Source organism: Montipora capricornis, chromosome 13, assembly GCF_036669925.1.
Source record: "Montipora capricornis isolate CH-2021 chromosome 13, ASM3666992v2, whole genome shotgun sequence".
Lineage (NCBI taxonomy): Eukaryota > Metazoa > Cnidaria > Anthozoa > Scleractinia > Acroporidae > Montipora > Montipora capricornis.
In genome coordinates this window covers 32113998-32141633 of record NC_090895.1, presented here as the reverse complement: position 1 = coordinate 32141633, position 27636 = coordinate 32113998, and the positions used below count along the sequence as shown (strand labels likewise).

At 38.5% G+C, this 27636-nt stretch overlaps 2 protein-coding genes, 1 long non-coding RNA gene and 1 pseudogene across 3 annotated transcripts in view; 1 reads left to right on the top strand and 3 right to left on the bottom strand.

Annotated features, from left to right (window-relative positions):
- The window catches only part of LOC138029311 (centrosomal protein of 164 kDa-like), a 24897-nt gene extending 14397 nt beyond the window's left edge, over positions 1-10500 (bottom strand). The window contains exons 1-13 of the mRNA XM_068877044.1: positions 10271-10500; positions 8100-8211; positions 7180-7396; positions 6118-6411; positions 5369-5506; positions 4650-4712; positions 4449-4529; positions 3733-3819; positions 3553-3647; positions 2971-3057; positions 2317-2370; positions 1526-1889; positions 649-819 (exon numbers count right to left, since the gene is read on the bottom strand). Of these exons, the coding sequence (XP_068733145.1) occupies positions 649-819; positions 1526-1889; positions 2317-2370; positions 2971-3057; positions 3553-3647; positions 3733-3819; positions 4449-4529; positions 4650-4712; positions 5369-5506; positions 6118-6411; positions 7180-7396; positions 8100-8211; positions 10271-10343 (1836 nt within the window). The 5' untranslated portion in view covers positions 10344-10500. The remainder of the gene's footprint in view (positions 1-648; positions 820-1525; positions 1890-2316; positions 2371-2970; positions 3058-3552; positions 3648-3732; positions 3820-4448; positions 4530-4649; positions 4713-5368; positions 5507-6117; positions 6412-7179; positions 7397-8099; positions 8212-10270) is intronic.
- On the top strand, positions 10444-26411 carry LOC138029313 (U2 small nuclear ribonucleoprotein auxiliary factor 35 kDa subunit-related protein 2-like). The gene is made up of 15 exons (XM_068877046.1): positions 10444-10621; positions 10700-10791; positions 12092-12125; positions 12288-12350; positions 12597-12705; positions 13189-13275; positions 14540-14581; positions 15279-15344; positions 15979-16034; positions 16354-16474; positions 19445-19537; positions 19956-20011; positions 21742-21851; positions 23331-23754; positions 25375-26411. The coding sequence occupies exons 1-15, from the start codon at positions 10554-10556 to the stop codon at positions 25613-25615; spliced, it is 1662 nt and encodes a 553-aa protein (XP_068733147.1). The 5' UTR covers positions 10444-10553; the 3' UTR covers positions 25616-26411.
- Positions 16450-19518, bottom strand: LOC138029317 (uncharacterized). The gene is made up of 3 exons (XR_011127861.1): positions 19390-19518; positions 16842-16916; positions 16450-16549 (listed from the first exon to the last, which is right to left on the bottom strand). It is a non-coding gene; the product is annotated as an uncharacterized lncRNA (long non-coding RNA).
- Positions 25983-27636, bottom strand: LOC138029314 (leukocyte elastase inhibitor pseudogene; annotated as a pseudogene).

Below are 27636 nucleotides of genomic sequence, written 5' to 3'. Positions count from 1 at the left end.
TAACATCTAGGACAAGTCAGAGAGAGCGTGGGACAATGTGTTCCGTCTAACAAAAAAATGGCCACAGAGCCAAACCTTAAATGACTAACTGCCAGGTTGAGAATTAAGTGCACTAACCATTGCACCACAATGACCCTCCTCTATACAATACATACATACAATACATGCTTAATTGACCACTCCCCATAGGGGCTTTTCAGGGCCAATGAAACAATCAACGAAACAACAGAACACAACAACAACAACTGTTAAGAATCCCAACTGGCCGGAGGCAAACCAGTTGGCTATTTACAAGTGCGGCTAGGAAGTTGAACCAGGGACAATCAGGATCAAATTCAACGAGTGGCCAGAGCGGGTCTTGAACCCGGGATCTCCGGTTCTCAAGGCAAGCGCCCTAACCGCTGGGCCACACTGCCTCCTGAACAATTTTGTTCAAGGAAAAAAAAAAAACAGAAATCTGTGCATTTTGGAGTATGGCCACTTGAACGTTCCATTTTGTACTGGAAATCTTCACATGATCTCATCATTGGCCATGAACACTAAAATAATTATTTTTATTAGAGGATCATGTTTAAGTTGAAACTAAATTATCCTTTTTGATTTCCTTCAGCAATTGCCAAGCAGAAGTCAAAAATGACATCTACAAACCGCCTCTTTCTCTTTCTCTTGTTTGTCAGTCAGCTCTTCTAAAGATTGCTTTTGTTCATCTTTTAGTTTTATCTTTTTGTCTTCCAATTCAGTTGCAAATGTTTCCCTCATCTTCCTTAAGACCTTCTCCTGCTCTTCTGCCATCCTTTCATTCTCAACCTCTTCTTGTTCCTGCAGTAAAAGTTCAACAAAATAACATTTGCACCATCAGTAAGTAGATTATAATAATTAACCCACGGCCACACAAAGTTTTTCAAAGGACGGATAACTTTAGCTGGTAGATGAGTCACCACTCAAACCATTTTAATCTGTGCAAAGATTTCAGTATTTACATGCACGAACATAACCATGAATAATATGCACACTCTAGGCACATCAAAGTAAAGGCACATATTACAGTGTAATGCACCTTACTGTGGCCACCTAACAAAGTTTTTTTCACAAATTATCCACCCATCAGGGTGTGTGAATTTGATTGACAGTCACGCCTCCTTGCAAGGTTCGCACGGTTGTAAGTTGAACAGCGTTGCATAGGTTGTTGAGTTGACATAATTTATTTAGATGTAGTTGTCAAATGTGAAAGTTTGTTGGGTGGCCACAGTAAGATGCGTTGCACTGTAAAACCTTGGTCAATGTTCAATATAAAGTAGATTTTATACTCTGGGTGGTCTTTGATTAAGTGGGGCCTGGAGTCATCAATAAGCATAACATTTCCCTACAAATTCCAAAAGAAAGGTTAATTTAAATAACTACAGGATGATGTCTTGACACAATGTTACATTCTTGGGAAAAATGTCAAACCAATTTATGATCATCAGTTAGGACAAGTGGCTTTCAGATATTGGGAGTGATGGGGTAAAACTCTCATAATGCATACTTGCAGTTCCTCTCTAAGGAGTTGCACAGCCTCCTCCTTCTGTTTTCTTAATGCAACTTCTTCTTCATCCTGTTCCCTTTGTATTTGTTGTTTGAGTTTTCTCATGGCATCCTGTTTGCCCTCTTGAAGCATGGCTTCCTCTTCCAAGGCATCTTCTCTTGCTTTGTCTCCAAGTGTTTTCATGACAGAATCATGTTCTTTCTTTAAGCGCTCTTCCTCGCTATCCTGTTCCCTTTGGTATTGTTCTTTCAGCTTTTTTAAGGCATCTTCTTTTTCTTTCTGTAGTTTCTGCTTGGCTTCAGATAGTTCTTTCTCAGTAGTCTTTCTCATCTCTTCAATGGTTTTTGCTGCTTCTTTTGCCAGCCTGTGGAGGCACGAATAAAATTCTTTCAATAGTCCAGTTTTGATTCACTACGACTGCTTGACAGAGATAAAAAAGATTTTTTTTAAGGTTAATCTCAAAATTGAAGCATACCGGAGGGAATTTTTAAACCTCTGTTCCTATTTTTTTGCAGTATAACTTTGACCACTGGAAGCTTTAGGTATGTACCTTCAAGCCTCAACAAAGATGTAATAAGGGGGTTCATACATAGTTCCTAAAGAAACTGTGGTGCTAATCTGTACATTAGTGGGAAAGTGAAATAGCGAAATAGGTTTATCAACTGAGTTGATATGGCAAATTGACCACCGTAAAGAAATTCAAAAGCTGATGTTTCAAGTGTTAGCCCTTCATCAGAGTGAATTTGCTCAAAACGTGTAGTAAATTGGTTTTTTTTTTGCACATAAATCACCTCTGTTGTTCTTGTGCCTGTGCTGCTTCTTGTTCTCTTTGCTGAGATGCTCTTCTGTCACATAATAAAGGTTACAAATACATAGATTTAAACCAAGCCTACAAGCAGAGCTCCCAGGTTATTTATTCTTACAGTAAGTAAACCTGGCTTGAGCCTGCGATCCAATCTAAACCCAGTACCTGGTCAGTGGTCAACTTAAAAAAAAACCGCTGACCATGATGAGCTCTAAATTTGAGCCCGTGATACGGTCACATGATTCTGGTCACATTGGCATACATGGAGGGGCAATCGTACAGTGACTAAAACCAAATTCTCTCGCAGAGATGGGTTACCATATTTTCTTACCCATGGTGCTCCACATGTGTACCCTCAGCATGGAGCTATGCTATAATAAAATCTATAGCTTTGCTGCGACCACAAAAGAAACCCTTTCCAATGGTGTTGCTGTGACCACAAAAGAAATCCTTTCCAATCATGGTGTTTTAAAAATGGTTCTAATTTCTGAATCTGTGGCTTGAATTACCTAAGAAAGACCATTAAGACCGATGCTAGTTGTTTTCCCTTGGAGCAATTTTCTTTGCTGTAAAAGGTGATTCAAACTTTTAATTCTAAGGATAACACCATTCAAATGCAAATCATCGAGCAGAACTGTACCTCTCTGCAGCGTGTGCCTGTAACATGGCTCTCTGTACCCTATTGTCATCATCATTCTGGTCTGCTTTTGCATCACCCACTTTATTACTATTTTAAGTAAACAAAACTTAAATTATTAAACAAATGTATAAAGACAATTTTTAAAATCTTATTTAAGTTCTTAGAATACATGTAGCAAGCTGGTAAATAAGAACCACACCCCACAGCTGTTTGCTAAATACACTGATGAAATTAATAAACCAAACGTTCTTTTTATTTTGCACATACATATAGTGAAGATATCGGTTTACAAGCATCGCTTTTGTTATTCAAATGTTCCAACCACAGGAACAAAAGATCCTTTGTTTCGACAGCCAATGAGGCTCTGGTTGGCACATTGATGATAATAGGTGATGTCAATGATATCTTCCCTACATGTATATGAGTTACAAGGCAACATCAATTTGGTTGTTACTTATGAATGGCATTAATTTCTTACACAAATGTAAGTCTATGGCAGCCCTATTCAGTTAGGATTCTCACCCTAATTGGTTGATCACTGTTATTACAACCAACAGTTTAGATAGTTTTGCTGATGTTTACCTTGCAATATTTGTATCTTGCAGTAAGCTGTCATTTATAACACTGGTAACTGTTTTCTGATTACTGCTGAGAGCTGCAGTACCACCAGTCTGGGCCTGCAAAAATGAGAGTGTTGAAACATGCACCTGTGGTGACATTAACACATGCAGTAAAAAAAAAAAGATAATTTGCAAGTGGCACCTTAGTTGTGCCCCTGACTGCTGGACTGAGAAGTTCAGCACTCATTCCCTCCAGCCTGTCAGACAAGGTCCTGTTGATACCAAAGTCCTGAAGTGAAAAAACAAAATCACAAAAAAGTTCACATTCAAGTTCAAGTTTGCCAAAATTCAGTGGAAATGCTATATGATTGAGATAAACTTTTATAAAAGCTACAAGAACTCAATCCAAGTAACCTGGTGTCCTCAAGATTACACTTGCCTACACAACTTTAAGTTCACTTGTGTCTAGAAATGTAGAGTGTAATAAAGTTATGTAATAAAGGCAACAAAGTGTCCTCTTAACGCTACTCCTCAAATAAACATAAACAATAATCTTACAAAAATCATAACTTAAAATGCAAATATTAGTGCATCTTGTGACTTGAAATCCTGGATGTAAATTGAACGTTTTTAACCCAATGACTCCTGGGAGTGAGACTTGATGGATTTTACTCTCTCTTCAACACCAGACAATTTTACTCGTCCATGGGGGGAGTGGGTTCAGAAGTCAATTGGTTAAAGGTGAACAAATGAACATCAACTCATGCAGTTCTAAGGGAGGCTAAGGGAGGCGCTTACAGATTTTAATCGGACTAATGCCAGACCATGTTGTTTGTCAATAGGGAATTCCTCAGGGACAGAAGTGTTAAAGGTCATAAAGTCAACATGTACAAAATATGCTCTCATCTGTAGACTCACCACTTCTTCCCCATCATCCATGTCACTCATGGATGGCGTGGCTGGTGCATTGAGATTTGAAGTTTCCTCGATTTCTGACTCCTATTGAGACAAACAATTTGCATAATTCAAAATAACAAAACAAGGTATGACCTAAAAGCACCTCTAGCTCAATTCTCTTATTTCTATGTTCTTCCACTGAAATTACCACATAACACTTACTTCATAATCTAGGTTAGCAATATCACGCATGCCAAGATTAAGAGTTGGTCTTCCAAAATCACTCTGCATAAAACAAAGATGCAAGTACAAAAAGTAAAATAATGAAACCGAAACAGTTCTGAAATGAAGCAAAGGGAGGGAGGGGTATGAAAGTAGGGTTGGTGTTAAATGGTGGCTGCAAGGTTTTATTGTAGGGAACTCCCGGTCTTCCCTATTGTCAAATTACAAACACTTGACTTTCTCTGATTGCTGAAGAAATGTACATGTAAAGGGCATGAAGTCATTGGATCATGAAGTAAGCAATGTACATATCATAATTCAAATTGAAGTGCTCAATATTATTAATAACAATCACTATTTAACAAAAAGCATATTTAAACCAAGAAAAATAATTTATATCAGATAGTTGTACATATACATGTATCTGACAACCTATTATTTTTTCTTGAAACAGAGATTCTTTTTTGGTTATTTTTTTCCATAAGAGGGCTTTACTGTACTTGCACATACGTAAAATAAAATATGGATGAACACAAACATTGAATACTGATGTTCAAAAAATAGTTTTGAAATTGCAAACAGCATTTTATCACATCAACAATTTTGTTTGCAAAATCAACAACGCAGTTCAATTTGTGAACATTACAAAAACATTGGCCTCTCCAACATTTGCACAGCTGCGCAAAAAATAATCATATAATTATTTTTGACTAAATTACCTCCTGTCCTTCTTCATCATCTGACAATCCAGTCATAAAATTAAGATTGATGTTATCACCCAAACCAGTGCTTAAGGTTATTGTTCCACTTCCTTCATTTATGCCTCCACCAAACCTATCCTTATCAGATGACAATCTCTGTAGAATAGAGCGGTTATCAATTGAGTGTTGTAAAACAAATACCGAAGTAATTGCTTCAACAAATCATAGCAGGTGCAAACAGCCCAATGAACCAATCCAAATTCGTTGCAATTACACGTAACTTGCTCAAAGCGCGGGACAGAAAACCGCGTGCAAGTTAGTTTTGGTTTTCCTTTTCATTGGTTGATAGACTGGCATGAAATTTTTAAACCAATCACTACATGTAGCAATTGCAATTTCACAATTACTTTCGACAGTTATTTGAAAACTGCTCTATTCACAAGACCAATAACAATCTCAGGTAACCTTCTCTAAAGGCATGGTAAGAAATTTAAGAACCAAAGTTTGGAATTCAGGTACGCAAATTCGGAAAGGCATACTTCAATCACACTACTACGGTGGTGATATAGAACAATAATTATTTGTGAGTAAAGACAATGTAAATTTTAATATCTGTATTCAATTTGATTTTGGGAGCTTGACTTTCACAAATAAAAAACAAGAATAACAAAAGGAAAATGAACATAATTATCCTCTAGTGCAGGGGCTTGGGAATATACTTCAACAAAACAAAACAAACACCCAAAAATAATCCATGTTTTACTCACCTCAGGAGGGTCTTTGATGCCACCAAGAGGAGCCTGTTGAAAAGGATCTTTTTGTTGTGCTACCGTTGGAAACCTTCCTCCAGTTGAGCCAAGTCCAGGTTTGGCCCCTGTGGTTGAGCTTCCATTTAAAGAACTCTTTCCAAGAGAACTTCCAAGGGAACTTCCTCCTAGTAAGCTCCTCCCAAGAGATCCTCCGCCAAGTGTCCCTCCAGTAGGGGTGCTTGCCCCTAGTGGTCGCCCCAATGGTGCCAAACTACCTTCTCCTTTCAGTGGTGCCAAACCAGCACCAAGAGGCTACAGGAAACAATAGCATATTAGATTGGTGAACTACAAAAATTCTGTTTGAACGATCAAATGGGATGATAAAAGTAAAAGGGTGAAGGTCATCAGTCAATGAGAGTAGACTGAGGAATGGTGGGTTGTTTGGGGTTTATACAATACATACTTAATTGACCGCTGCAGCTGGGAAGTTGAACCAGGGATTACCAGGAACAAATTCAGCAAGTGGTCAGAGCGGGTCTTGAACCCGGGATCTCCAGATCTCAAGGCAAGCGCCCTAACTACTCGGCCACACTGCCTATCTTGACTATACAGGAAGTGATGGAGCAAAATTGCCATTGGTGGAGGTGTTGGGAAAGATTTGAACCACAACATAAACGTGGTAATGAAAAAGCAAAAACAAGTAGTTGTCAATGAATGAAAAGCAACTTTCTGTCTTTCCTCTGCGTAGGGAAAGAACACGAACCATAATGGGTGGAGTACTTGGAAAGGTTGAAAGGGTATGAATTGTGTTTTGATGCAATTCTTTGCAATTTTCTCAGCACAAATTTGTTTGCAGGAAGTAACCAGCCAGTTTTCTGTTTCACCTAATAGATGTTTTCGCATAGTGTACAGGTCAGGCTGAAATTTGCATTTTGCCACGAAATCAAAGAACCTTGTTTGATTACATTTCATTTTTGCCTGTTGTTTGTTAAATCGAAACTTGAAAGGGCAAAGTTAAATAGGAGAATATAACTTTTTCATTATAAATGCTATTTACAGTACTTTTAAATATCTTTGTACCTTTTGGTTAATTGCTCCTTCTTGTGACTTCTTTTTGCCATTGCCTTTCTTCTCCTTCTTCTTGCTATCTTTTTTTGTTGATGCACCAGCAGCGGCAGTGCTTCTTCTCCGCCGCTCCTCGATAACCATATTTCTGTAATATTCATCACAGGGATGGTCCCACACACTCTCACCAGTTTGAAAGTTGAAGTAGTAAATTTCTTCAGTTGCATCTTGACTATAAAGAAAAAAAAAAACTTTTATTAACCCATTGACCCCTGAGAGTGAGACTTGACAGATTTCACTCCATCTAACGCCAGACGATTTTACTTGTCAACTCAGGGATGTCGCTTAAAGCCACCTGCCGCTGAAAATTGCTGCTTGAGAAAGGAGTGATCGCCAGCTGAATTTTGGCAGTCTATCAAAGTGACTGAGAAGATCGCAAATTATTCTCTGCAAAATTTAAAAATCATTTGATGTGTCAACAAAAGAACTTTGAATATCTGTTAGTATATGGAATTATCAATAGAACTTATAGACACTGGAAATGAAACAAAAGCATTGTTTGGAATACTGTTGTGCATGCCTCCTCTTTCCCTGTATTGACGCGATCTTGAAGAAACTGCCGGGTGCTGCGATACACTGAGAACAATCTTGTTAACCGGTCCCTTTGATCCTCAGATAACAAACTTACAGCCTCAACAGAACCTTCAATCGGATGAAATTATTCTTAGCTACATCCCTGTCAACTGGAGGCATCCTAGGGCATTTGAGGTGTCAATGGGTTAAGCTGAACTTACAACATTTTCAGTACATGGAAACTGAAAAAACTTAACTTGCTCTCAATTTAAAGTAAAAGTCATACATTTCATGAATTCAGAAATAAATGAAACAACATTATTGTTTTAAATTTAATATTATGTTAATGAGGAGTCACTTACCATGGTTTCCAGTCAGGAGGCAAAGGCGCAACAATTCCTTCCCGTGCTATAAACAAGAGATCTCTCTCCTTGATTGGGTCTATACCAATTGACTGTGCATACTCAAATATCTCTGAGGCATACAAGAAAAATATTTTATGAGTACTGAATCATTCAGCATTGCACAAAGTCACAGCCCTTTAAGAAAGCAAAATTAAGTAGGCCATATTGCATGAAACCTATCAGCAAATATGACCTGAATCTCAACACCAGCCTGATTGACATCCACTGAATCCAGTACAGTCGAACCTCGATCATCCGGGCTCGTTGGGACCAGACGAAATAGTGCGAATAATCGAGGGTCCGGATAATCGAGAATATGAATATTAATGAGAAACAAAAACTGATTACATTAAGAAAGCGACATTTAATCGTGAAACAAAACATTTGCAAATCGTTTGGAAAACAATATGGTCTACATCTTTACTGTCCGTTGTGAATACAGGTGTACACGTGTCGGCAAACGTCATGATCTTTTCCTTGCCTGTTTATCTTTTATCGAAAGAACAGATCGCGTACGCTTCAAGGACATAATAATTGCGAATAAACATTTGTGATGCAGTGTAGATTGTTTGTCGAACGAGCCAATAGAGCGTGAAATTTCACTCGCATTTACTTTACTTTTCAACGCGGTAGTTTTAAAAAGAATATGGCTAGGGATCTTAATGATGACTAATAAATATTCATGACAAAATTGGGACCAGAGAAAAAGTCCGGATAATCGAGGTTTGACTGTAATAAAATAAACTAAAAATTATTACTTTTAAGAGATAACAAAACTGTGGAAAAATTCTGTCAGCTACCAGACACCTGGACACTATGTCACAATAATAATGGCTGAGGCCCCACTAACGCTTGACACCAGCTGCTGTTAACACCAGTGTAACACTACATGTAGATCAAGTTGTGGTAGGTTACACTTAACGTTGTTCACACAACCTCCTGGCTTGCATCAGACTGGGTTCTGCTGAAATGATTGGTATATCTTGAATACATTTGATTGTGCATGAGATAGACCATGCTTTCAGAGTTGGAAAACTTTGTTATAAATATGCTTTGATTTTGCCTGGTGCCTTGGCAACAAACTGACAATGATCTTAGGAAAGTAGCCAGTCCCACTTGAAACTATTTGACACAGTTGCAACACCGCTGTTAACAGTGCTAGTGGAAATTCACCCAATATTATTCAAAGTTACAGTTGGAAAGGTTAGATGATCAATCAGAGATGTGTCCAGAGTGCATCATTGCGTCCTGGGACGCACTCGTTTTTCTTTTGGGCACATAGACCAAAGGGTCCAACTGGACGCAGAAAAAAAATCAAATGTTTATGCAAATTATAAACTCCAGGAAAAACATGCAAATGGCATATTTCACAAGGAAATTGAACATTCGTATTTCTCACAACGGAAAAATGATCGAGTTCCTTAAATTTCAAGGTAAGCTGTTATTTTCGGATTTTTCCCATGTGTTGCGTGACATGATCTGAGCTGTTTTTTAAGCGCGAGACAATCAGCGACACTTTCGATCTGCAAAGGATGATTAAACATTTCAGTCGAAGTTCAGTTTGTTGCATGCTTTCCAAATGAATTTCCAGCATAATTTGGTTTGCTTATCGTGCGACGGCGAAGTATGCTAAATTTTTGTTTTGTGTGACGCTTCACATGTTGATATTAATTCCGGGTAGACCCCCAAAATTTTGCAATGGACCCCCAAATTTTTCAACAAGGGGTCCAGAGGACCCCAATATTTGAAAACCTGGATACATCTAGATCTGTGATTAATGATAATGACAATTCCACCTGAAGAACTAACAAAACAGGGGATGAATGAATGATTTTTAGAAAAATAAGGGGCCACTTTTGAAACCAGTATTTCTTCAGTGGCGCGGCAGTTAATTAAATGAAACGAGTATTACTTGAGTGACACGCGACGCGACTGACGAGCCGCAGGGCCACGCAGAGATAATATAATTATACCTTCCACGTTCGTTATTAACCGCGGAGCAATTTCAGTGATACTGCTTCAAAAATGGCCCTTTAATTATTCTCAGAAGTTGATTTAACAACTAAGCTTTTATATTTTTCTCCTGAGTAAATAATCCTTCTTAAGCTTAAATTTGTTTAACATGATACCTTGCTCGGTAGGTTGGTAGTTTTCGTCGTATTCTTCTTCCAGAATCAGTTGCCCGTTTATCAAGGTAGCCATTCTAAATGATAATTATCTTATTTCAAAATTTGAAGTTTTTTTAGAACGAACAACGAAGAAATATAGTGTTTTTCCAGCTGGACAACAGACGTTAACAGAGACGCCATTTTTGTTGTCAACGAGCTCGCCGTTTTTCTAAAAGAAGTCTGGGAAGAGTGTGAAAATGACTCTCTGTTGACAAGAAGCCTGGTGACTAAACTAAATTACAAGATGGCGGCCGAAGAAGAAGAATCCAATGATAAAGTTATCAAGGAAAGGGAAGCCCAATTTAAGCTCAGGTGGGTACCTTCTTGCTATTCCGAGCATAGTGGATAATGGGTAACTATAAAATTTATTCTCTTTCCTTTTCTTTTCAGTCATAAGCTGTTTAGAAGGCTTGTAAAGAAAGAAAGGCGACGCCAGAAAAGGCAACAAACAGCAAAAAAGAGAGAGCAAGAAGAACTTGAAGGTAAAAACGTACAGCACTGCAGCCCTCTTTCTTGTCCTGGAAATTCTGAGGACAAAGCAACAACAGCCAAAGAAGCCCAAAAATCTTATGATCAAAATGTATATCAGTCTCAGAATGTGGCTGGTCTTTCATATACTGGATCTGAAATAGTTGGTTTTCAACCCAGGTGGAGGGTGCAAACTGCAGGTTGCAATTGGAGGTTATTGTAGTGAGCACCATTATTACTGGGGACTAGTTGTGCTTGAAACGGGATAGAAGTGACAGTCACCCCTCTGTACCGTAAAATTATGAAAGTTATAGGAAAGGGAGCCCTTGGGTTGCCTTCAACTGCAGCAGTTGGCCTCTTATTCCTCCTTCGGACACGTTCGGCAATTGGCTCTAGAGGTCGAATCACCTCAGCAAGCCAACAGTAAAGTCATGCTGTAAGTACAAGTTAGCAGGGTTGGTGTAGTGGTGAGAGCACCAAAGTGGGTTGGTTTTGTGCTCTGCTTTGAGGGTTTTTCTCTGGTTTCTCCGGTTTTCCTCCATCAGCAAAAACCAGCATACAGCGTATTCCAGCTGGCTGTAAGCTGTGCTCCAAGGTCACACATGAACTGTATAGCGGCAGCCAGAGGTGCCATCGTATGCTTTCCGTTTGACCTTGTCAAGCTGCATCATTGCTGTACTTTGCGATAACAACTAGCGAGACTTACTATTATTAGAATGACTCTTACAGTTGATCTTGTGAAGTGAGATTCCTGACAGACTTAAGAGCGTTACTGAACTCAACTGGGAAAAGAAAATCATTTGTAGGCCTAAAAAATAATGTTTAAAATTAAGGTTAGCATTTTTTGTAAGTTTGGGTTGTTTCAGTTATGGTAAAACAATGACCTGGAACCCTAACCTGCACCTCCAAGCTGCACTTTACATCCTCTGCTACCCAGGTGCATGTAGTTATTGCCTTTTAGGTGAGAAGGGCTGGCAGAACTTTAATCTGACAAACCAATATATAATAAGTGCAAAAACAGTTTACACTGAATGCAGCAGGAAGTTGAAATTATGTTACAGAAAGTTGCAAGTAACAGGGATAATAGCGTCTATGTACACAGTATTTATAACCTATATCTTTCAGAAACATACTGACTCTAAAGATCACAATCCATTAACACTTTCACTTTTCATGAAAGTTAAAATTAGTCAATGAAAATGCCCAATTTGACTTATTAACCTGTTCCTCATCAATGATTGCACTGATTCTGAATGTCTATGAAAGGCACTGTAAGATGATAACTTCCTGATTCAATTCATTGTATAATTATAGAGAAGTGGAGAATAGAGAATGATCCAATCTTAAGGTACAGTATATAACAAGTTCATTTTACTTTGTCCTAATAGTCAAGCATTCTGATTTGTCTCCCAATGTACTGTAGTCACTTGTGATGAAATTTTTTTTCTCTTCCTTCCAGATAAACCGTAGACACAACATGCCTTTAACAACTGACTTGTTCTATTATCAGGGCCAAGTTGGAAGCAAAGGAAAGAGAAGAAAAGAAAAGCTTACTTGAAGAAGAAAAGGAGAGGTACCTTAAGAAACCACAAAATATCAGTAACTTTTAATCCTAATCTGAGCTTTACCAGGGGGAAATTGGAGTTGCCTTTTTGCTTGAAGGGTTAAGAAATAGTTGGGAAGAAAGGGGAGAATTTTGATCGCATGTGCAATAGAAAATGTCAGAGCTACATAAAAAACTCTTTTCTTTTGAGATTGTGGCAGTGGTAATAAATAAGTATTATTACCATCCCATGATTATGTACACATTTTGTTTTAGGGAAACTCAACATCGCTTGTGGTTGGAGAGAGAAGTAATTGCTCAGGAGAGGTTTCGAAAGAAAAAAGAAGATGAAGAACGAAAAATAAGAGAAAAACAAGAACAAGAGGTGATAAGAATAATGATGTTAATAATAATGTGTCTCACTAGTGGTCGTCGCAAAGTACAGCAACGACGCAGCTCAACAAGGTCGAACTGAAAGCATACTATGGTGCCTCTGGCAGCCGCTATACAGTGCATGCGTGACCTTGGAACACAGCTTACAGCCAGCTGGGATCAGCTGGTTTTTAAACTGAAGCACCTGGAGAAAAACCTTCGAAGCAGAGAAGAGAACCAACACAAAGTCAACCCACTTATGGCATCAGGTCCGGGAATCGAAACTGGGCTTGAACTTGGTGGGAGGCGAGTGCTCTCACCACTGCGTCAAACTTGCTTTGCTACATAAACACTCTCTTTCTTGGCTTTGGTGTGCCCTGATGACGTCTAATGACAGCAATGCTTCTTGAAAGCTTTTAATACCACGTCTGTATTATAGAGCTTCCTTTCTAGCTATATTTTTAAGCGTATTTTTGACCACATGAATGTGTTGTAGGAGAGAATCAAAAGAGAATGGGAAGAAGAACAGAGGAGAGAAAAAGAGAAAGAAGAACGAAAACAAAAAGAAATTAAAGCAAAAGAGGTGATATCACTGTTGATGGAGTTGCATATTCACTGAAAAGCCTGTATCCCACTTTACGTGTACTTTTAATTTCATTAAAAACAAAATTTATTATTATTATTATTATTATTATTATTATTATTATTATTATTGTTATTATCATAATGAATGGTTGTTTCTATTTGTCTCCAATCTTTTGGAGATCTATCCCGACAGAGTTTTTTAAAGTGTCAAATTGTCCTAACTCTTAAACAAATATATAAAGCTCATAATCTGAAGCATACACTCATTTAATGCATTTGCTGGCATTTCAGAGAGTGTACCTGTGTTTGGTTGCTAAAAAATGTACCATATCAGGCAAGGGAGATTATTCTAATTTGATATAAAACCAAACTCTCATGACTAGCCAACAAACAAATCTATGGCAATTCTTAGGAGAATGAACTTTTAGATCACAGGATTGAAAGAGATACTTAACTTAGGATGTTATCGCACTTAAGACAGATTTCATCTGTCTTCAATTTTTCATTCTCACTCTTTATCACTCTTCCTTCTTCTTGTATTAAAACTTTAAATTAACTGCATTGCAAACACATGTACATGTAGAAATTATTTTCTGAAAATCCTTGACAAATCTTGAACAACATCAGTGAAGTTATGCACAAGTCTTCATCGCTGAATCATTGGGGCTCTTGCATCAGACAAATTTGTATCTTTTAAAAGAAAGCAGCATTAGTTGAAAAGACACATCATAGATTAATTTAATACAGTAGTTACTATTTGTAAAGATGTACACTCAGCAGATAGGTTAAGTAATATAATTTTAATACTTTAAGTTAATTTAAAAGAATGTAATGTACATCCAGCACTTAGCTCCACAGGGGAGAATGAACTAGGTTTAGCCATGAATTGAATTTTTGTTACGCTTTCTGGGCAGTGGTCTCTTTTACTTATTACCTTGTCATTGGTTGTCAATAATATCCTTAATGTTATCGATCTTCAGGTACGTATATGAAGTTACTAAAAAGTACTTTTGTAAAAGGGGAAGTTCATTTAATGTTGGATGTGAGTTGTCTTATTTTTAGGAAAAATGACAATTATTCAATTTAAATCCTTTAAACAAGTTCTTTGCTTGGTTTTTTGTGTGGTATCAGTTCCTTAGCAGTTGGGTCAATTGAAAGTGAAGATTGTCAATGTAGATTCAGTGTAAACTGATATAACGAATTGAATGCAGAAGTACTTAACAACATCTAAGCAAAAAATATTGGACTGTTGCTTTTACCAGGAAGCCATATTTAAGGAGTTGGACAAACCATCAACTGCTGAGGTAATAATATTGACAAATCTTTATTGTTAACTCATGGTGGTAAACTTTTTCTTTTTCTTTACTGGAATGAAAATTTATAAGAAGAAATCAAAGAGAATGATTAAAAAAAAAAAAATCTTAATTAAGGAAAATGATACCATCTGCATTGAATGCTACATGTATAAGATATCATGTGAAGCTACAATGAGAAAAACGTCAAGAAGTTCCTTATTTTTTGGCTTTAGAGGACCAGATTATGCCATTTCAGTTAATGTCTATTAATTATCAAGGAACTGAAATGTGGGGAACAGAACTGGAACAAGGAATAATCAAACTTGAAAATGCACACAAAGAGCCTTAAGTTGTTTTTCTCATTTATCAACACCACTGTTTTTGTGGGATCATTGGTGTCATCGAAGTGAGTGTTCTCATACCGTTGGTTAAAAATTGACTATCATCAATGATCTTTTAACCCTTTGACAGCCTAAACCGGCCAGACTTAGTATTTTGCTCTGTCTAACGCCAGACGATTTTACTCGTCACTGGGGAACCCCCAGGAGTCAATGGGTTAATAACCAATTCTTGCTGTGTAAGCCTTCATAAAACTTTAGAAGGAAGGAACAAAGGTTAAGAGTTGTGCTGACACAACATGTTTGAGAGATTGTGTTTGAGAGTGGAGAGTCACCGGTAACTGATTGCTCATTATTTCGAAATCTAGAAAAGTGATTCCTGGCATAATCCCCTTGCTCCCCCAGTACCTGAGAGATCTTATGGAACAGAGCAAGTAAGTTTTTTTCCGACAGTAAACCAATAATTATTATTAGGTATATACTAAAACATTGGATAGCGTTGAACACACGCGCTGATTGGCTATTCAAACTCCGGATATCCTTTTTTATAATTCAACGCATCGTGACAATGTCCACATATGGTCAAAGCATGCTCAATATTCGTTGTGCATACTCAACAGAAATCCTGTGATTTACGTAATTTTGTGTGTCGCGGAGAAAAATGGTAGTTTATCCAGCCTTTTCTTCCAATAAACATAGAAAATTGTGCTTTGTCATCAATGTGTTGAATAATAAAACAATTATCCTGCTCAATCTTGCAGAATATCACCTGATTTTAGCCCACTTGGTGATATTCCGCGCAATTTCACAGGATAATGGTTAACTATTCACCTTTGAGCAATTTGTGCGGAATTTGCGCTAAAAAATGTTGTAATTTTTGCATAAATAAATAAGTTAAAATCATCTTTTTGTGCTATATTATCTCACTGTTTTAGTACGTACTAAAACAACTATTTACCTCAGTGTCGGTGGCTATTGTTGGATATTTACCAATAATTATTAGTATAAGATGATTTATTGATGCAATAAATTTGATTTGAAAGACCATCATGAGTGTTTTTTTAACAGGATACAGTAAATTGCTCATTTTATCTGAAGACTGGAGCCTGCAGATTTGGAGAAAGGTGATGAGGAGTTTGTCTTGAAATTAAAACCAAAGATCACATAATTTTCCAGCTCCATTGTAAACTAACAAGCAGATCTTGTTATAGGCCTCTGAGCTTGGGTGTACTGTGTTTTGGCGATGTGAGTGTGAGTGTGTCATATTCTCAGTCAGCAATGTCAACCCATACATTTTTCCTAAAAGCCAATCCTTCCAAGCATAAAGCCACAATAATTTAGCACAGACAGTGAAGGCTCTAGCTCCCTCATTTATCCAAAGAGTTAGAAAGTCATCTTCCTCTGGGGAAAGCACCTCATTCTTTCTTAACTCTTAATGTGCAGGTGTTCACGGCAACATCCAAGGCCATCATCAAGTGTCACATTGATGATTCCAGCTATGTACAATGACATCCGACTCTCTCAGTCCATGCTTGATGAAGCTGATCAAGATACCAGCCTAGAGGTAGAACATTGCTGCTGTTCTGTAATTAAGCCATCTGACCTCACTGACTCACTGACACCAACTCTTCTGGCAGACCTTGGGAAATACAATACAATTTAATGTTGCATGCGAGACCTGCCCTGGCAAAGAAGGATGCCCCGTAGCACCTTTTGCATGAGAAGTTTTCCCTGAAGAGGATCACTACATGTAAATTACGAACTGCAGAGAGATACAATTTTATAGTACTATGCTTAACTGCTCTAGCGATGTACGAGGAAAAATCAATAAGCATCCCCTCAGAAGCTGGGAGTATGTCCCCGTTGTTTGACATAGGTCTATTCATAAGGCAAAAATTGGAGGAAGCGTTTTTCTCTGGAGCTGTACGTACGGTTTGTAGTCCACGCTAGTCCCAACCTTGTGTTAGTTTGAACTTCTTGGGAGTCGCTGACCAGAAATGGGCATCCTGAAAGCATGAAAGGGCTTCAGTAATTTTGTTAGAAACCCTGGGGACGTAACATGCTCGAACAAACAAGTTATGTTTCATGGATATTAGAATAAGTAACCTAAGAAGGTTCATGATGCACGAAGCCTTTGAATGGCCCAAATTGTTAATGGCCGCAACAGATTCATGATCGTAACAAAATTGCATACGTTTCCCTGAGGGATGGGGGAACCAGATTGGGAATGCTACCACTATGGGGAAAAGTTCCTGCCATTCGAAGTATATACCCCAATCCCTGTTTAACTGCATGTAAGGGGGCCACCTACCCTGGAACCATGGCCCCATTGAAATAGCCCCCAAAACAAATGGAGCCAGAGGCGTCGGTGTACAGTTCTGGACCAGGAGAAGGGGTAACAGTGGTGTCTAAAGAGAAAGAGCGCCCATTCCACCCAGCAAGGAAAGCTTTCCACATTGTCAGATCTTCAATAAACTCTTTGTTCAACCGGATGTGGTGAAAAAGGCTGGGTATTCCCCAAGTCAAGTTAATCATGCGCTATAAAAACATTCTCCCAGGTACTACCACCTTGCAAGCAAACTGTAAGGTATCGATAAGGGATTGAAGCTCCCTTAGCCACACAGAGTGGCAAAAGGTAAATGAATGGAGTGGGTCCCGGGTGTGTTGGAGTTTGTCCGTGGGAAGCCTCGCCTCCATACGAGGGTATCTAGGTCAGTACCCATGAACTCAACTTGTTTTGGATGCGACAACAGGGGCATGGACAGACATGAAAAAATAGAGTAATGTACCCCGGTACTAAAGCTAGCCAGGCATTGGAGGCGAGAGGGCTCAGCTATGAAAAAATCGTTGAGGAAATGAAGGACACACTGTAACCCGTAATTGTGCTTTAAAACCCATTCCAAGGCATCGGAAAGTTGGTTTAAGATGTGAATGAAACCTAAAAGGGAAGTAGAGGTCTACATAATACTGTTCAGGGACTTGAGGATATGGATCGCATCGTCTACCCGGACATATTGGAGGGTGCAGGGGTCCCTTGAGGATGCGGTCATTAATACTATCCCCATCAGGGTATGATAAATGATAAATTGTATGCCATTCGGTGTTTCTTGGGGACCACGCCTAAAAAAGTGACATTGTAGATTAGGGAGGGGAGAGGAGAGGAGAGGAGAGAAACGTTCCTACCATGTGCCCCAGACTAATTTCTTTGCAAAGATTCAATGTCACAATGTCAGGGTGCTGATTAGCGGAAATCAGATTGCCAGATACCCTGGGTTTGTGAGGACCAGTGTAGCTGACATGTGTATCATATCAAAGACATTGTACGAAATAATACAAAATTTCAATTGGGGTTCCCCTAAAGTTCCCTCTCTTTATTCATAAACAGTAAAGGTACTCCTTACAGTAAACTAAAGAGCTCACAGAGTGATACTTTTGACTTAACTAGACCTTTTATACTTAGACTAATGTCTAGGACTAAACCAATGGTGACTAACATCCTATCTAATACAAACAACTTGTGTAGCGCTCAACGGGACATGAATGGGGATAGTTGCTGCTTTTCACCAATCCAGGCGAAGGATAATTATAACTGTAAGCAGACAGTATTAAAAACAGGGATAAAGGAACTCAGTTTGAATTGTTAGAATATACGAGTCCATTCATGTCTCATTTGCGTGGCGTTTCTCATTTGTGTGGCTCTAATGAGTCACACTCCAGGACCCATTGTTATCTTGGTAATATAAAAAGTACAATAATTCTAGTGCGAAAAATCATGTTGAACTGTACAGTGTACTGTAATTTCATTTTGAATGGTATGAAGGAATTAAGTACATTTTAGCAAGGTACAATGTGTTTCTGGCTTATTTATAAAATACCAGTATTGCAAAAACCTTGTAGGCAACAAAGTGTGTGCCCTTTTCTTGATGGTCCCCCTTGTCACGTCCCCTTTTCATTTTTCAACTGTTTGAGTTGCAAGCTTGATTTGCTCTTATTGTGGATTTACTGCAAGTGAATGAACTCACCTTAACTTGATTGTTATGGTTTACATGTACAATGAAGCGACACCAATGCCATTGAATCTCTAGCAGAATTGTCATTGAAGTCCAACTCAAATTTTATAGATTAGACACAGAAATGGTGGGAAACATAACAACAGGGATTATGACACGAAATATATTGGTTATTGATATTCAACACATTGTGACAATGTCCAAATATGGTCATGGCACACGCAATATTCGTTGTGCGTACTCAACAGATATCCTGTGATATACTTAATTTTGTGTGTCAGCTCCAATAAACGTAGAAAATTGTGCTTTGTCATCAATGTGTTGAATAATAAAACCATTATCCTGCTCAATCTTGCGGAATATCGTCTAATAACCAATGAGGCCATAGGCTGAGTTGGCTAAGTATCAGGCGATATTCCACGCGATTTCACAGGATAATGGTTAAATGTCTGGATACCAGCATAAGTACCTGTATTTTCAAAGGTGGTCACTGATCTCCTTTCGTTATTTGTTGTTGTTGACAGTATGATGAAAAAGAAGCCTATGAAAACTTCAAACAGTTTTATGAAGACACACTTCCTGAGTTCAGAAAAGCTGGCACTGTTGTACAGTTTAAGGTACATGTCAGCATTAGGTGATCTTTCTGTAGGGCTTTGTGCTGAACATTAGCATCATCCTGGGTATCCTTACCTCAGTTCTTGATCCCAGTTAAAAAAGATGCATGGATTTTTTTAGTGGTATTAAGTTCCAAAAAGCACAGCTAATGCTCATTAATTTTAGTCTACTGTTTACAAAAAATCTATCCATAGTCCACAATTGCTGTTGGAGATGGATCTGGCCAGATCAGCAGACCTTACCTGGAATACTGCAGTAATGCATAAGCTTGCTTGCTGTTTTTCTTTCTTCCTTTGATCTGCTCAGTGATCCATTCTTGTTTATCCAATCCATCATATGTGATCCTGATTTACAAATTTACTAAAATTTTAATGCCCAATGTAGATCCACTGACTCTCTTTGACATAATTGCTATTTTAGGTTTGTTGTAACCATGAGCCACACCTCAGGGGTAATGTTTATGTTCAGTTTTCGAGGTATGAATGGTAGTAATAGTAATAATAATAATGATAATAATAATAAATAATTATTTCTATAGGGCAGATTAGCATGTAAATATGATCAAATGCGCTTTACACAGTTAAAAAGCTAAGAACATTAAGAATTAAAAAAGTCTTCAAAATATCAAAAGCTATACAAAGTATAAGCTTCTCTAGTAAATAAAAATGTCTTCAATTTGGACTTGATCGTTCAAAATGATCCTCCTCCCTTATTGCACTTAGCAATAATTTATTCCAGAGTGATGGAGCAGCAGCAGAGACAGCCCTGTCACCAAGTGTCTTTTTCGTTTTCATATTAATACACGTATTGTACTTACGGTAGCCCAAACAAAATCTTGTATAACCTTTCATGACACTTGATTCAGTGTAATATTTTTTTAGGTCATACAGTATTTAACATTCTGTGACATTTTACTTAGTGTAAGTTTTGATAAAGATGACTGCCATCTGTTGAAACTGTCAACATTATTACAAGATTTTGTCTTCAATTGTCTATTTTCTTGCTCTCGATTTCTCCAGCTGGATGAATTTCCTCAACAATAATTTATTTACGTCAAGTGAAGCTATGATCCTCCCAGTTATGACCGCTTTTTTTGCAATTGTGTAAAGAAGCCTGAAAAATTCAGGACTTCAACAGGGTTTGAACCCATGACCTCGCGATACCGGTGCGACGCTCTAACCAACTGATCTATGAAGCCACTGATGTTGGGTGCTCGTCATTTGTGGGTTCCAATGTTCCCGTGAGGAATGAGCCAACGATGAAATGATATATGAACTGCCGATATGAAATAAAGTGAAGCTATGATCCTTGCAGTTATGAACGCAATTTTTGCAATTGCGTAAAGAAGCCTGAAAAATTCAGGACTTCAACAGGGTTTGAACCAGTGACCTCGCGATACCAAATTTTGCAATTCATAACTGCAAGGATCATAGCTCGGCAGTTCATATATCATTTCATCGTTGACTCATTCCTCACGGGAACATTGGAACCCACAAATGACAAGCTCCCAACATCAGTGGCTTCATTGGTTAGAGCGTTGCACCGGTATCGCGAGGTCATGGGTTCAAACCCTGTTGAAGTCCTGAATTTTTCAGTCTTCTTTACATAATTGCAAAAATTGTGTACATATATAACTGGGAGGATCATAGCTTCACTTGATTTCATATCCGCAGTTCATATATGGTCCATTTCATATATCATTTCATTGTTGACTCATTCCTCAAGGGAACATTGGAACCCAAAAATGATGAGCACCCAACATCAGTGGCTTCATAGCTCAGTTGGTTAGAGCATCACAACGGGTTCAAACCCTGTTGAAGTCCTGAATTTTTCAGGCTTCTTTACGCAATTGCAAAAATTGTGTTCATAACTGCGAGGATCATAGCTTCACTTGATTTATATCCGCATTTCATATATCATTTCATCGTTTAATTTATTTACAGCATGGTGTCTACTGATTTCCTCTTTTAGCAGAAGCAAATTTGCATTTCTCTCAAAGAAATGTAGTGCCTCAGTATTTGTTTGTTAGACACACTGTATGGTTTCCTGAGAAAGCTCAGAGAAGTTCAGGGTGTAGGGTCAGTATCCCAAGCCTCAGTCTATTACAGTTAATGATAAATTGGGAAAACTTCCTAGCATACCGGGATACATGTTTGATTTCCTACAATTTTGTATTCAATGGGGAGTTGGATCATTTCTCTCTTAGTGAAGAAGAATGTGCCAAAGCATTTGCTATCTTTAATGCTCGATGGTATGCATCCAAGCAGCTCTCTTGTGAATTTTCGCCTGTTACCAAGTGGAAATCAGCAATTTGCGGTATGTTTTACAAGACAATGTAGGTGTTCAAACAATGACTCTTGATTCTGGCCAACTTAACTTAACTTGAATGTGTAAGATTTTTATTTCTTTAATGTCATCATTTTCCAAGATTTTTGAAAAACATTGCTGAATTTTCCTAGAGATTTTTGAAATCATGTCTAAACATTGGGGAAGATGAACCAATATTGTTTCATGTGTAGTAATAGTATGTCATGCCATATGTTTATGTTCAATTGACAAGTTGGTGTCAAGCAAAAATGCTCATTTTCCAAGACTATTTTTTTTTGGTCAACATTAAATCTTGAATTTTACATTGCATTAGATTTATGCACATGTCAAGAAACTTGCTTTAGTCATGGCTGTTTTGCTGTCTTGGCAAATAAGCCAGTGCTCACTCTATACCTGATCTCGACTGAGCAGCAGAAATCGAGCCTTTAGTCAAGTAGGCATGAGAACTTGCACTACATGAATAAGATTAATAACTGTATTTGGACCTAAATGCATGAAACACATGCATATTGAAGGTTTTCATTATTGTACTCTGAAGTAACAGACAAATAAGTTTGAATGAATAAAGTTCTTGAGACTACAATGCCCACTAAGAGAAGATAATATCGAGAGAGTTCCATGTAGACGCTGGAGAAATCTCTAATACTTTATTCCTGATGCTTTATGAACACCCTGACAATGATGGTAATTGACAGGTCAAGCGGCAGGTTAATGATTACCGGTAAATCCATAAGTAATTATCAGTCACTTCCCTTGGGGGGATTTTCACTTCTAATGAAACAAATGAGTCTACATGTGCACTTACAAATGTAACTGATTTAAAATTGGCACTGAGAGGAGTAAGGCATACTTACCTCATACTAACCGAGTTCAAGGCCCATACTGTAAGCTATGGACCAAGTTTTTTCCCGTTGATTTATGGCCCACGCGCTTCACGCTTGGGCCATAAATCAACAGGAAAAAACAAGGATCCATAACTTACAGTATGGACCGAGAAAATGAGGTTAGTCCAGCGTGTGGGCAAGGAAACTAGTTGAAGTCAAGTGGAAGGTTCAACTGCCACAAAGATTGCCGCGTCAAAATCCAAAAAAATAAAACTTCCTGGCTGTTTGAAATTGTTGTTTGCAAGATTCAAGTAGTTTTGCAAGTTTATGTAACAGAAACAACATCAAAAACTTGCTCCATAATGTTTTATGAAAATTTGAGCGAGCTGTACTGTAGAATATGGCACCCTAATCACAGGGCGCGTACTATCTGAAAGATATAATAATGGCTTGTACCAAGTGAGCTAAGGAATTAGTATGAACTACTTATTACTATTTTCAGTTGTCGCATAAGGATTGTCACTAAAACTGATATCCTCTAAAACAGTAGATCGAAATGCAAGTTTTTATGTAACCAGCAAGTCACCCGTCTATTTTGGTTCTCAATAATTATAACTTACGTTTTGGCGACTAATTTTTGTAGGACTGTTTGAAAGGAACCGCTGTCCCCGTGGAAAGAACTGCAATTTTCTTCATGTGTATCAAAACCCAAGAAATGAGTTCAGTCACCGAGATGAACTCTCCCCAGGCCGTACACCACACAATGGAAGGTGGTCTGAACGTTCAGACAGAGACTGGAACCGAGAACAGAGGAACAGACACAGAGACATGGACAGAGGAAGGTCACGAGAGGGTGATGCGAGATATGAGGCAAAACACAGAAAGTACCGAGAAAGGGACAAGAGCAAGGAAAGAGATCATAGTCGTCATAGGCATCATCGAAGGGGAAACGACAAAGAACACAGCAGGAGTGAATTTTACAGAAAAAAAGAAAGATCTAAGACCAGGGATACGAGTAGTGATGAGGACAGTCAAAGTGAAAAAGAGGAGAAACGATTGCATCAAAGGTGAGTGTTGGACGAGAAATGCATGTGATGTTATCTAAACCTTTCGTACCCCAGATGTAAAAGTTCATTTGATCCAAACTAATATGACAGACAATGCCCGTCTACCTGACAGTATATTGAAATTGTTAAGAGAATTTACATTCTGATCACTCATCGGAGTCAAAGGGTTAAGGCAAAAAAGCAAAAATAATTTTGTTTTAATCCTTGTTATTCTCTACCTCCCCCCCCCCCCCCTCCAAAAAACATGTAAAATGAATGTTGTGATAAAAATGATAATCAATGGACATAATATTAAATCTGTTACAGTCTTCTCCTAATGAACAAGAACCTGTCATTTAATTTTCTTCAGTTAAATTTAGTTCAACTTCTGGAGGCAGTGTGGCCCAGTGGTTAGGGCGCTTGTCTTGAGATCCGGAGATTCCGGGTTCAAGACCCGCTCTGACCACTCGTTGAATTTGATCGTGGTAGTCCCTGGTTCAACTTCCCAGCCGCACTTGTAAATAGCCAACTGGTTTGCCTCCAGCCAGTTGGGATTCTTAACAGTTGTTGTTGTTCTGTTCTGTCGTTTCGTTGTGTTTCAATGGCCCTGAAAAGCCCCTATGGGGAGCGGTCAATTAAGTATGTATTGTATTGTTTAACTTCAACAACTTCAACGCATAATGTATGGCGCCATAGAACGAGACAACAGACGTATTGGCGTTTTTTGAGGGGAACACTGCCTTGCGACTTGTTAGCCTATGCGACTTCAGGATTGCGTGATATAGAACAACCTCACTTATCTCCCCAGCACTACGAGCTGATTGGTAAACAGCATGTGCTGGATCGGACAAGAGTATTGGTTAGTGAGCAATGTACAAAGGCAAACGAGCCAACAAGCTTGGGGGAAGTCGCTGCGCAGACTTAACGGCACCTTGCAGGAGTGACCCAATTGTTAATGACGGCAAAGCGATAAACCCAACCCATCTCCAAAGGGAGGGAGGGGAAAAACTTTAACAAATGCAAACAGCTAGTTAGTTTACTATAGAAGACAAACTGCCAAGTGAACCTTGGACGGCTAACTGAGGCTTTTATAGCTAGACTCTGTCTATTAAAGTAGCCAGTTGTACAGCTTCTTCTATGAGCAGGTAGGCGTTACACGTGCTCTTTATCAGTTATGATTGTGGCCTTAACAGATTTGGCCAATGCAAGTGTGCGTTATAAACTGATATCTAGGAACAAAGTCACTATGTCCTCATTTTATTTACAACAAAACCATTGATTTTATGACCTTGAACGACCGACTACAAAGAACACGAAGATAACTAACGCGACATGAATAGCCCCTTTTAGTATGGTCACGTTCCATTAACCGTATTTTACTGATGGGGCAGTAAAATCTCATTATAAAATGCACATTCAAATTATCTGCTTCATCTCATTTGTAAATTTGAGGGAACCAATCAGAATGTGTGCATTAATGAGCTCATTGAGTGATACTTGATGCTGTGCTTTGCTAGGGCCTTGCAAGCTGCTAGGACTAACTAAAGGGTTTTGACCAAGAAAAACTTCTTCATTCCCCAAACTGGGAATTTAATTTTTTTAAATTTGAATTCTTCAATAGCAAGACTTTTCTGTTTTCAGACTTTCCCATGATGTGAATGAAAATGTGGAAATGCTGATAGAAATTGAAGAGGAAAGACATTCACATGGATCAAAAGAGAACAAAATGGAGAAAAACAGAAAGAGGAAGCATCATTCGTCACACAAGCCTAGGCATGGGCACAAGGACAAGAAAAAACACAAATACCACAGTGAACAGAAAAAAAAGAAACATCGAAGTAGAAGCAGCGACAGCAGTAGCTCAGACAGTGACAGTGATTAACAACCTTTGCATTCAGAATACTTTTTTTTTTTGTTATGAGCAAGGCAAATTCACTCTGGCTAGAAAAAAAGCACAAATCATCTGATTATCTGATATCCAGAAACTCGGCTTAAGTACTTCCACAACTTGTCAATAGTAAACTTTATCGTCAGTGTCATAAATTATTATGGGCCTTATTTGTGGGGCAGCCATATTGACCATAGACAATAGATTTTGTATCCTGCACTTTACGAGTTAAAATGTTTGGGAGCGGGTTTCAGTGGGGCAAAACAAAAGTTTTCAATCCCTCGGGACTCACTATAGATGTCGTGTGATTAAGGCCCATATTTGCTTCCAGCAAGAGTTTTTCCAAGGCAATGCACAAGCATGACATTATTATTCTTTATTCCAAGTGAACCCTTTGAAATAATACAACACAACAGCCTTCAAAGCCTGCTCAGTACCCCTGTTTCTCACTTCTTCCTTGTAGGCAACGGATAGAAATGCTGATAATCCCGCACGACAGATCCTAACTCAGTGAGGTTACCACACACTGGAAAATTTCAAGCCAATGACTAACACTTTAATTCCTGCTTGGTATATTATGTTTCAGCAACCATAGTTAGTGGCATGAAAAGTTGACGTTATTTGTAATCCCACAAGTGAACATTGGTTACAAAATAACTATAATTCATCACTTGTATGTGAATTATCAGTGTCACTTATGTGCTCATCCTCGTTTACTTTTGGTCTTTTAACTCGACCCATAAATAATACAGCACTTGAACTCTTGTGATAAATAAAGAACAAAAATGGATGGTTGGCGTGGACCTCTGGATGCAGGTCAATGGATCGCTTCCGCAAAAGAACTCCTGATGCTGCTGCAGCTTCCGTTCCGTGTTCATGGATATTAATGTGGGCCTTGTGCATGACGTGGGACACGTGTAGACTCTCAACTAAGCTTATCCCAGACAGATCTGATATCCCAGGTTCAAACAAGTCTATGATACCAAGTTTATTCAATGCTTCTTTCAGCTCGAAATGCTGACTCAGTTTAAATTTTGGAATGGATACTTTGACAGTAGTATTTTGAAGTGACATAACCCACAGTGACAGTGTTTCAGAGGTTATCATTCTTTCGAGTTGGTACACTCCATCAAGCTCATTAGGAAGAACGATGAACATGGAAATATCGTTGCCACTATATGGCAACTCGATGATTTGACAATCATGTTCCTCATCTGAAAAATAGTTATGATTTGATTTACGTGTCATCATCTCCACTTCTACAAAATTGTCGCGATCACTTGATGTATAAAATGGGGCGTGGTAAGATCTCTCTGGTTGAAAAGCGTAAAGCCACGTGCCTTTGAAATATATTGCATTTATAAGCGCCAGACGCGTGTCTGGATCAACAGCTTTGGGAGGAAGAAAGTTCTTTATTTTCCTCGCCGTATTTTGTTCAACCCAGTTGTTAATCTCACCTCTAGCTCTCTCTGAACTTCCTTTGAAGTCGACTTTTGCCAGATGAGAATTGTAAAATGCCAGGGAACGCTGTTTAAATTCGTTGGCTTCGTGCAATTCGTGATGTCCCCACATTCGATTTGCAATCTTCAACTCCAAATTCTCGTGTTCCGATTCCTGCACCACTTCTTGAAACGATTTCAAAACCAAATGTACATCTTCAAATTCATAATTGTACCACTTAAAGGCCTTGGCTATTTGGTGAGCAGTGTTTCCGCTGCTTCCCAAAAACACCATGGCAAGTGAAAGTGAAATACTGGCTGGTGAGTAAAACACGTTCTTATCCTCGAGTCCGTGGTCTTGGTTAAAAACCTTCAGTAGATCAAAGCCAAAATCGTTAATGTTTTCTATGATAACTTCGGCTTGATCTCTATGGTATTGTTCTGTGGACACTAAATTGCAGAACAGAGGAATAAGAGCCCAAAAGAGAGCCATCTTTAGAACTTGCGTGACTGGTAAACAGACTTTGTGTGACTTTTCACTCGAAACCCGTTTTTTAATTGGTTGAACTCCCCAAT

Coding starts and splice junctions, on each gene's coding strand:
- LOC138029313 (XM_068877046.1), top strand. CDS start 10,554: ATGGCGGCCGAAGAAGAAGAATCCAATGATAAAGTTATCAAGGAAAGG. Junction 13,276..14,539: donor AAGAAATTAAAGCAAAAGAG/GTGATATCACTG, acceptor TGCTTTTACCAG/GAAGCCATATTTAAGGAGTT. Junction 19,538..19,955: donor GCACTGTTGTACAGTTTAAG/GTACATGTCAGC, acceptor TTGCTATTTTAG/GTTTGTTGTAACCATGAGCC.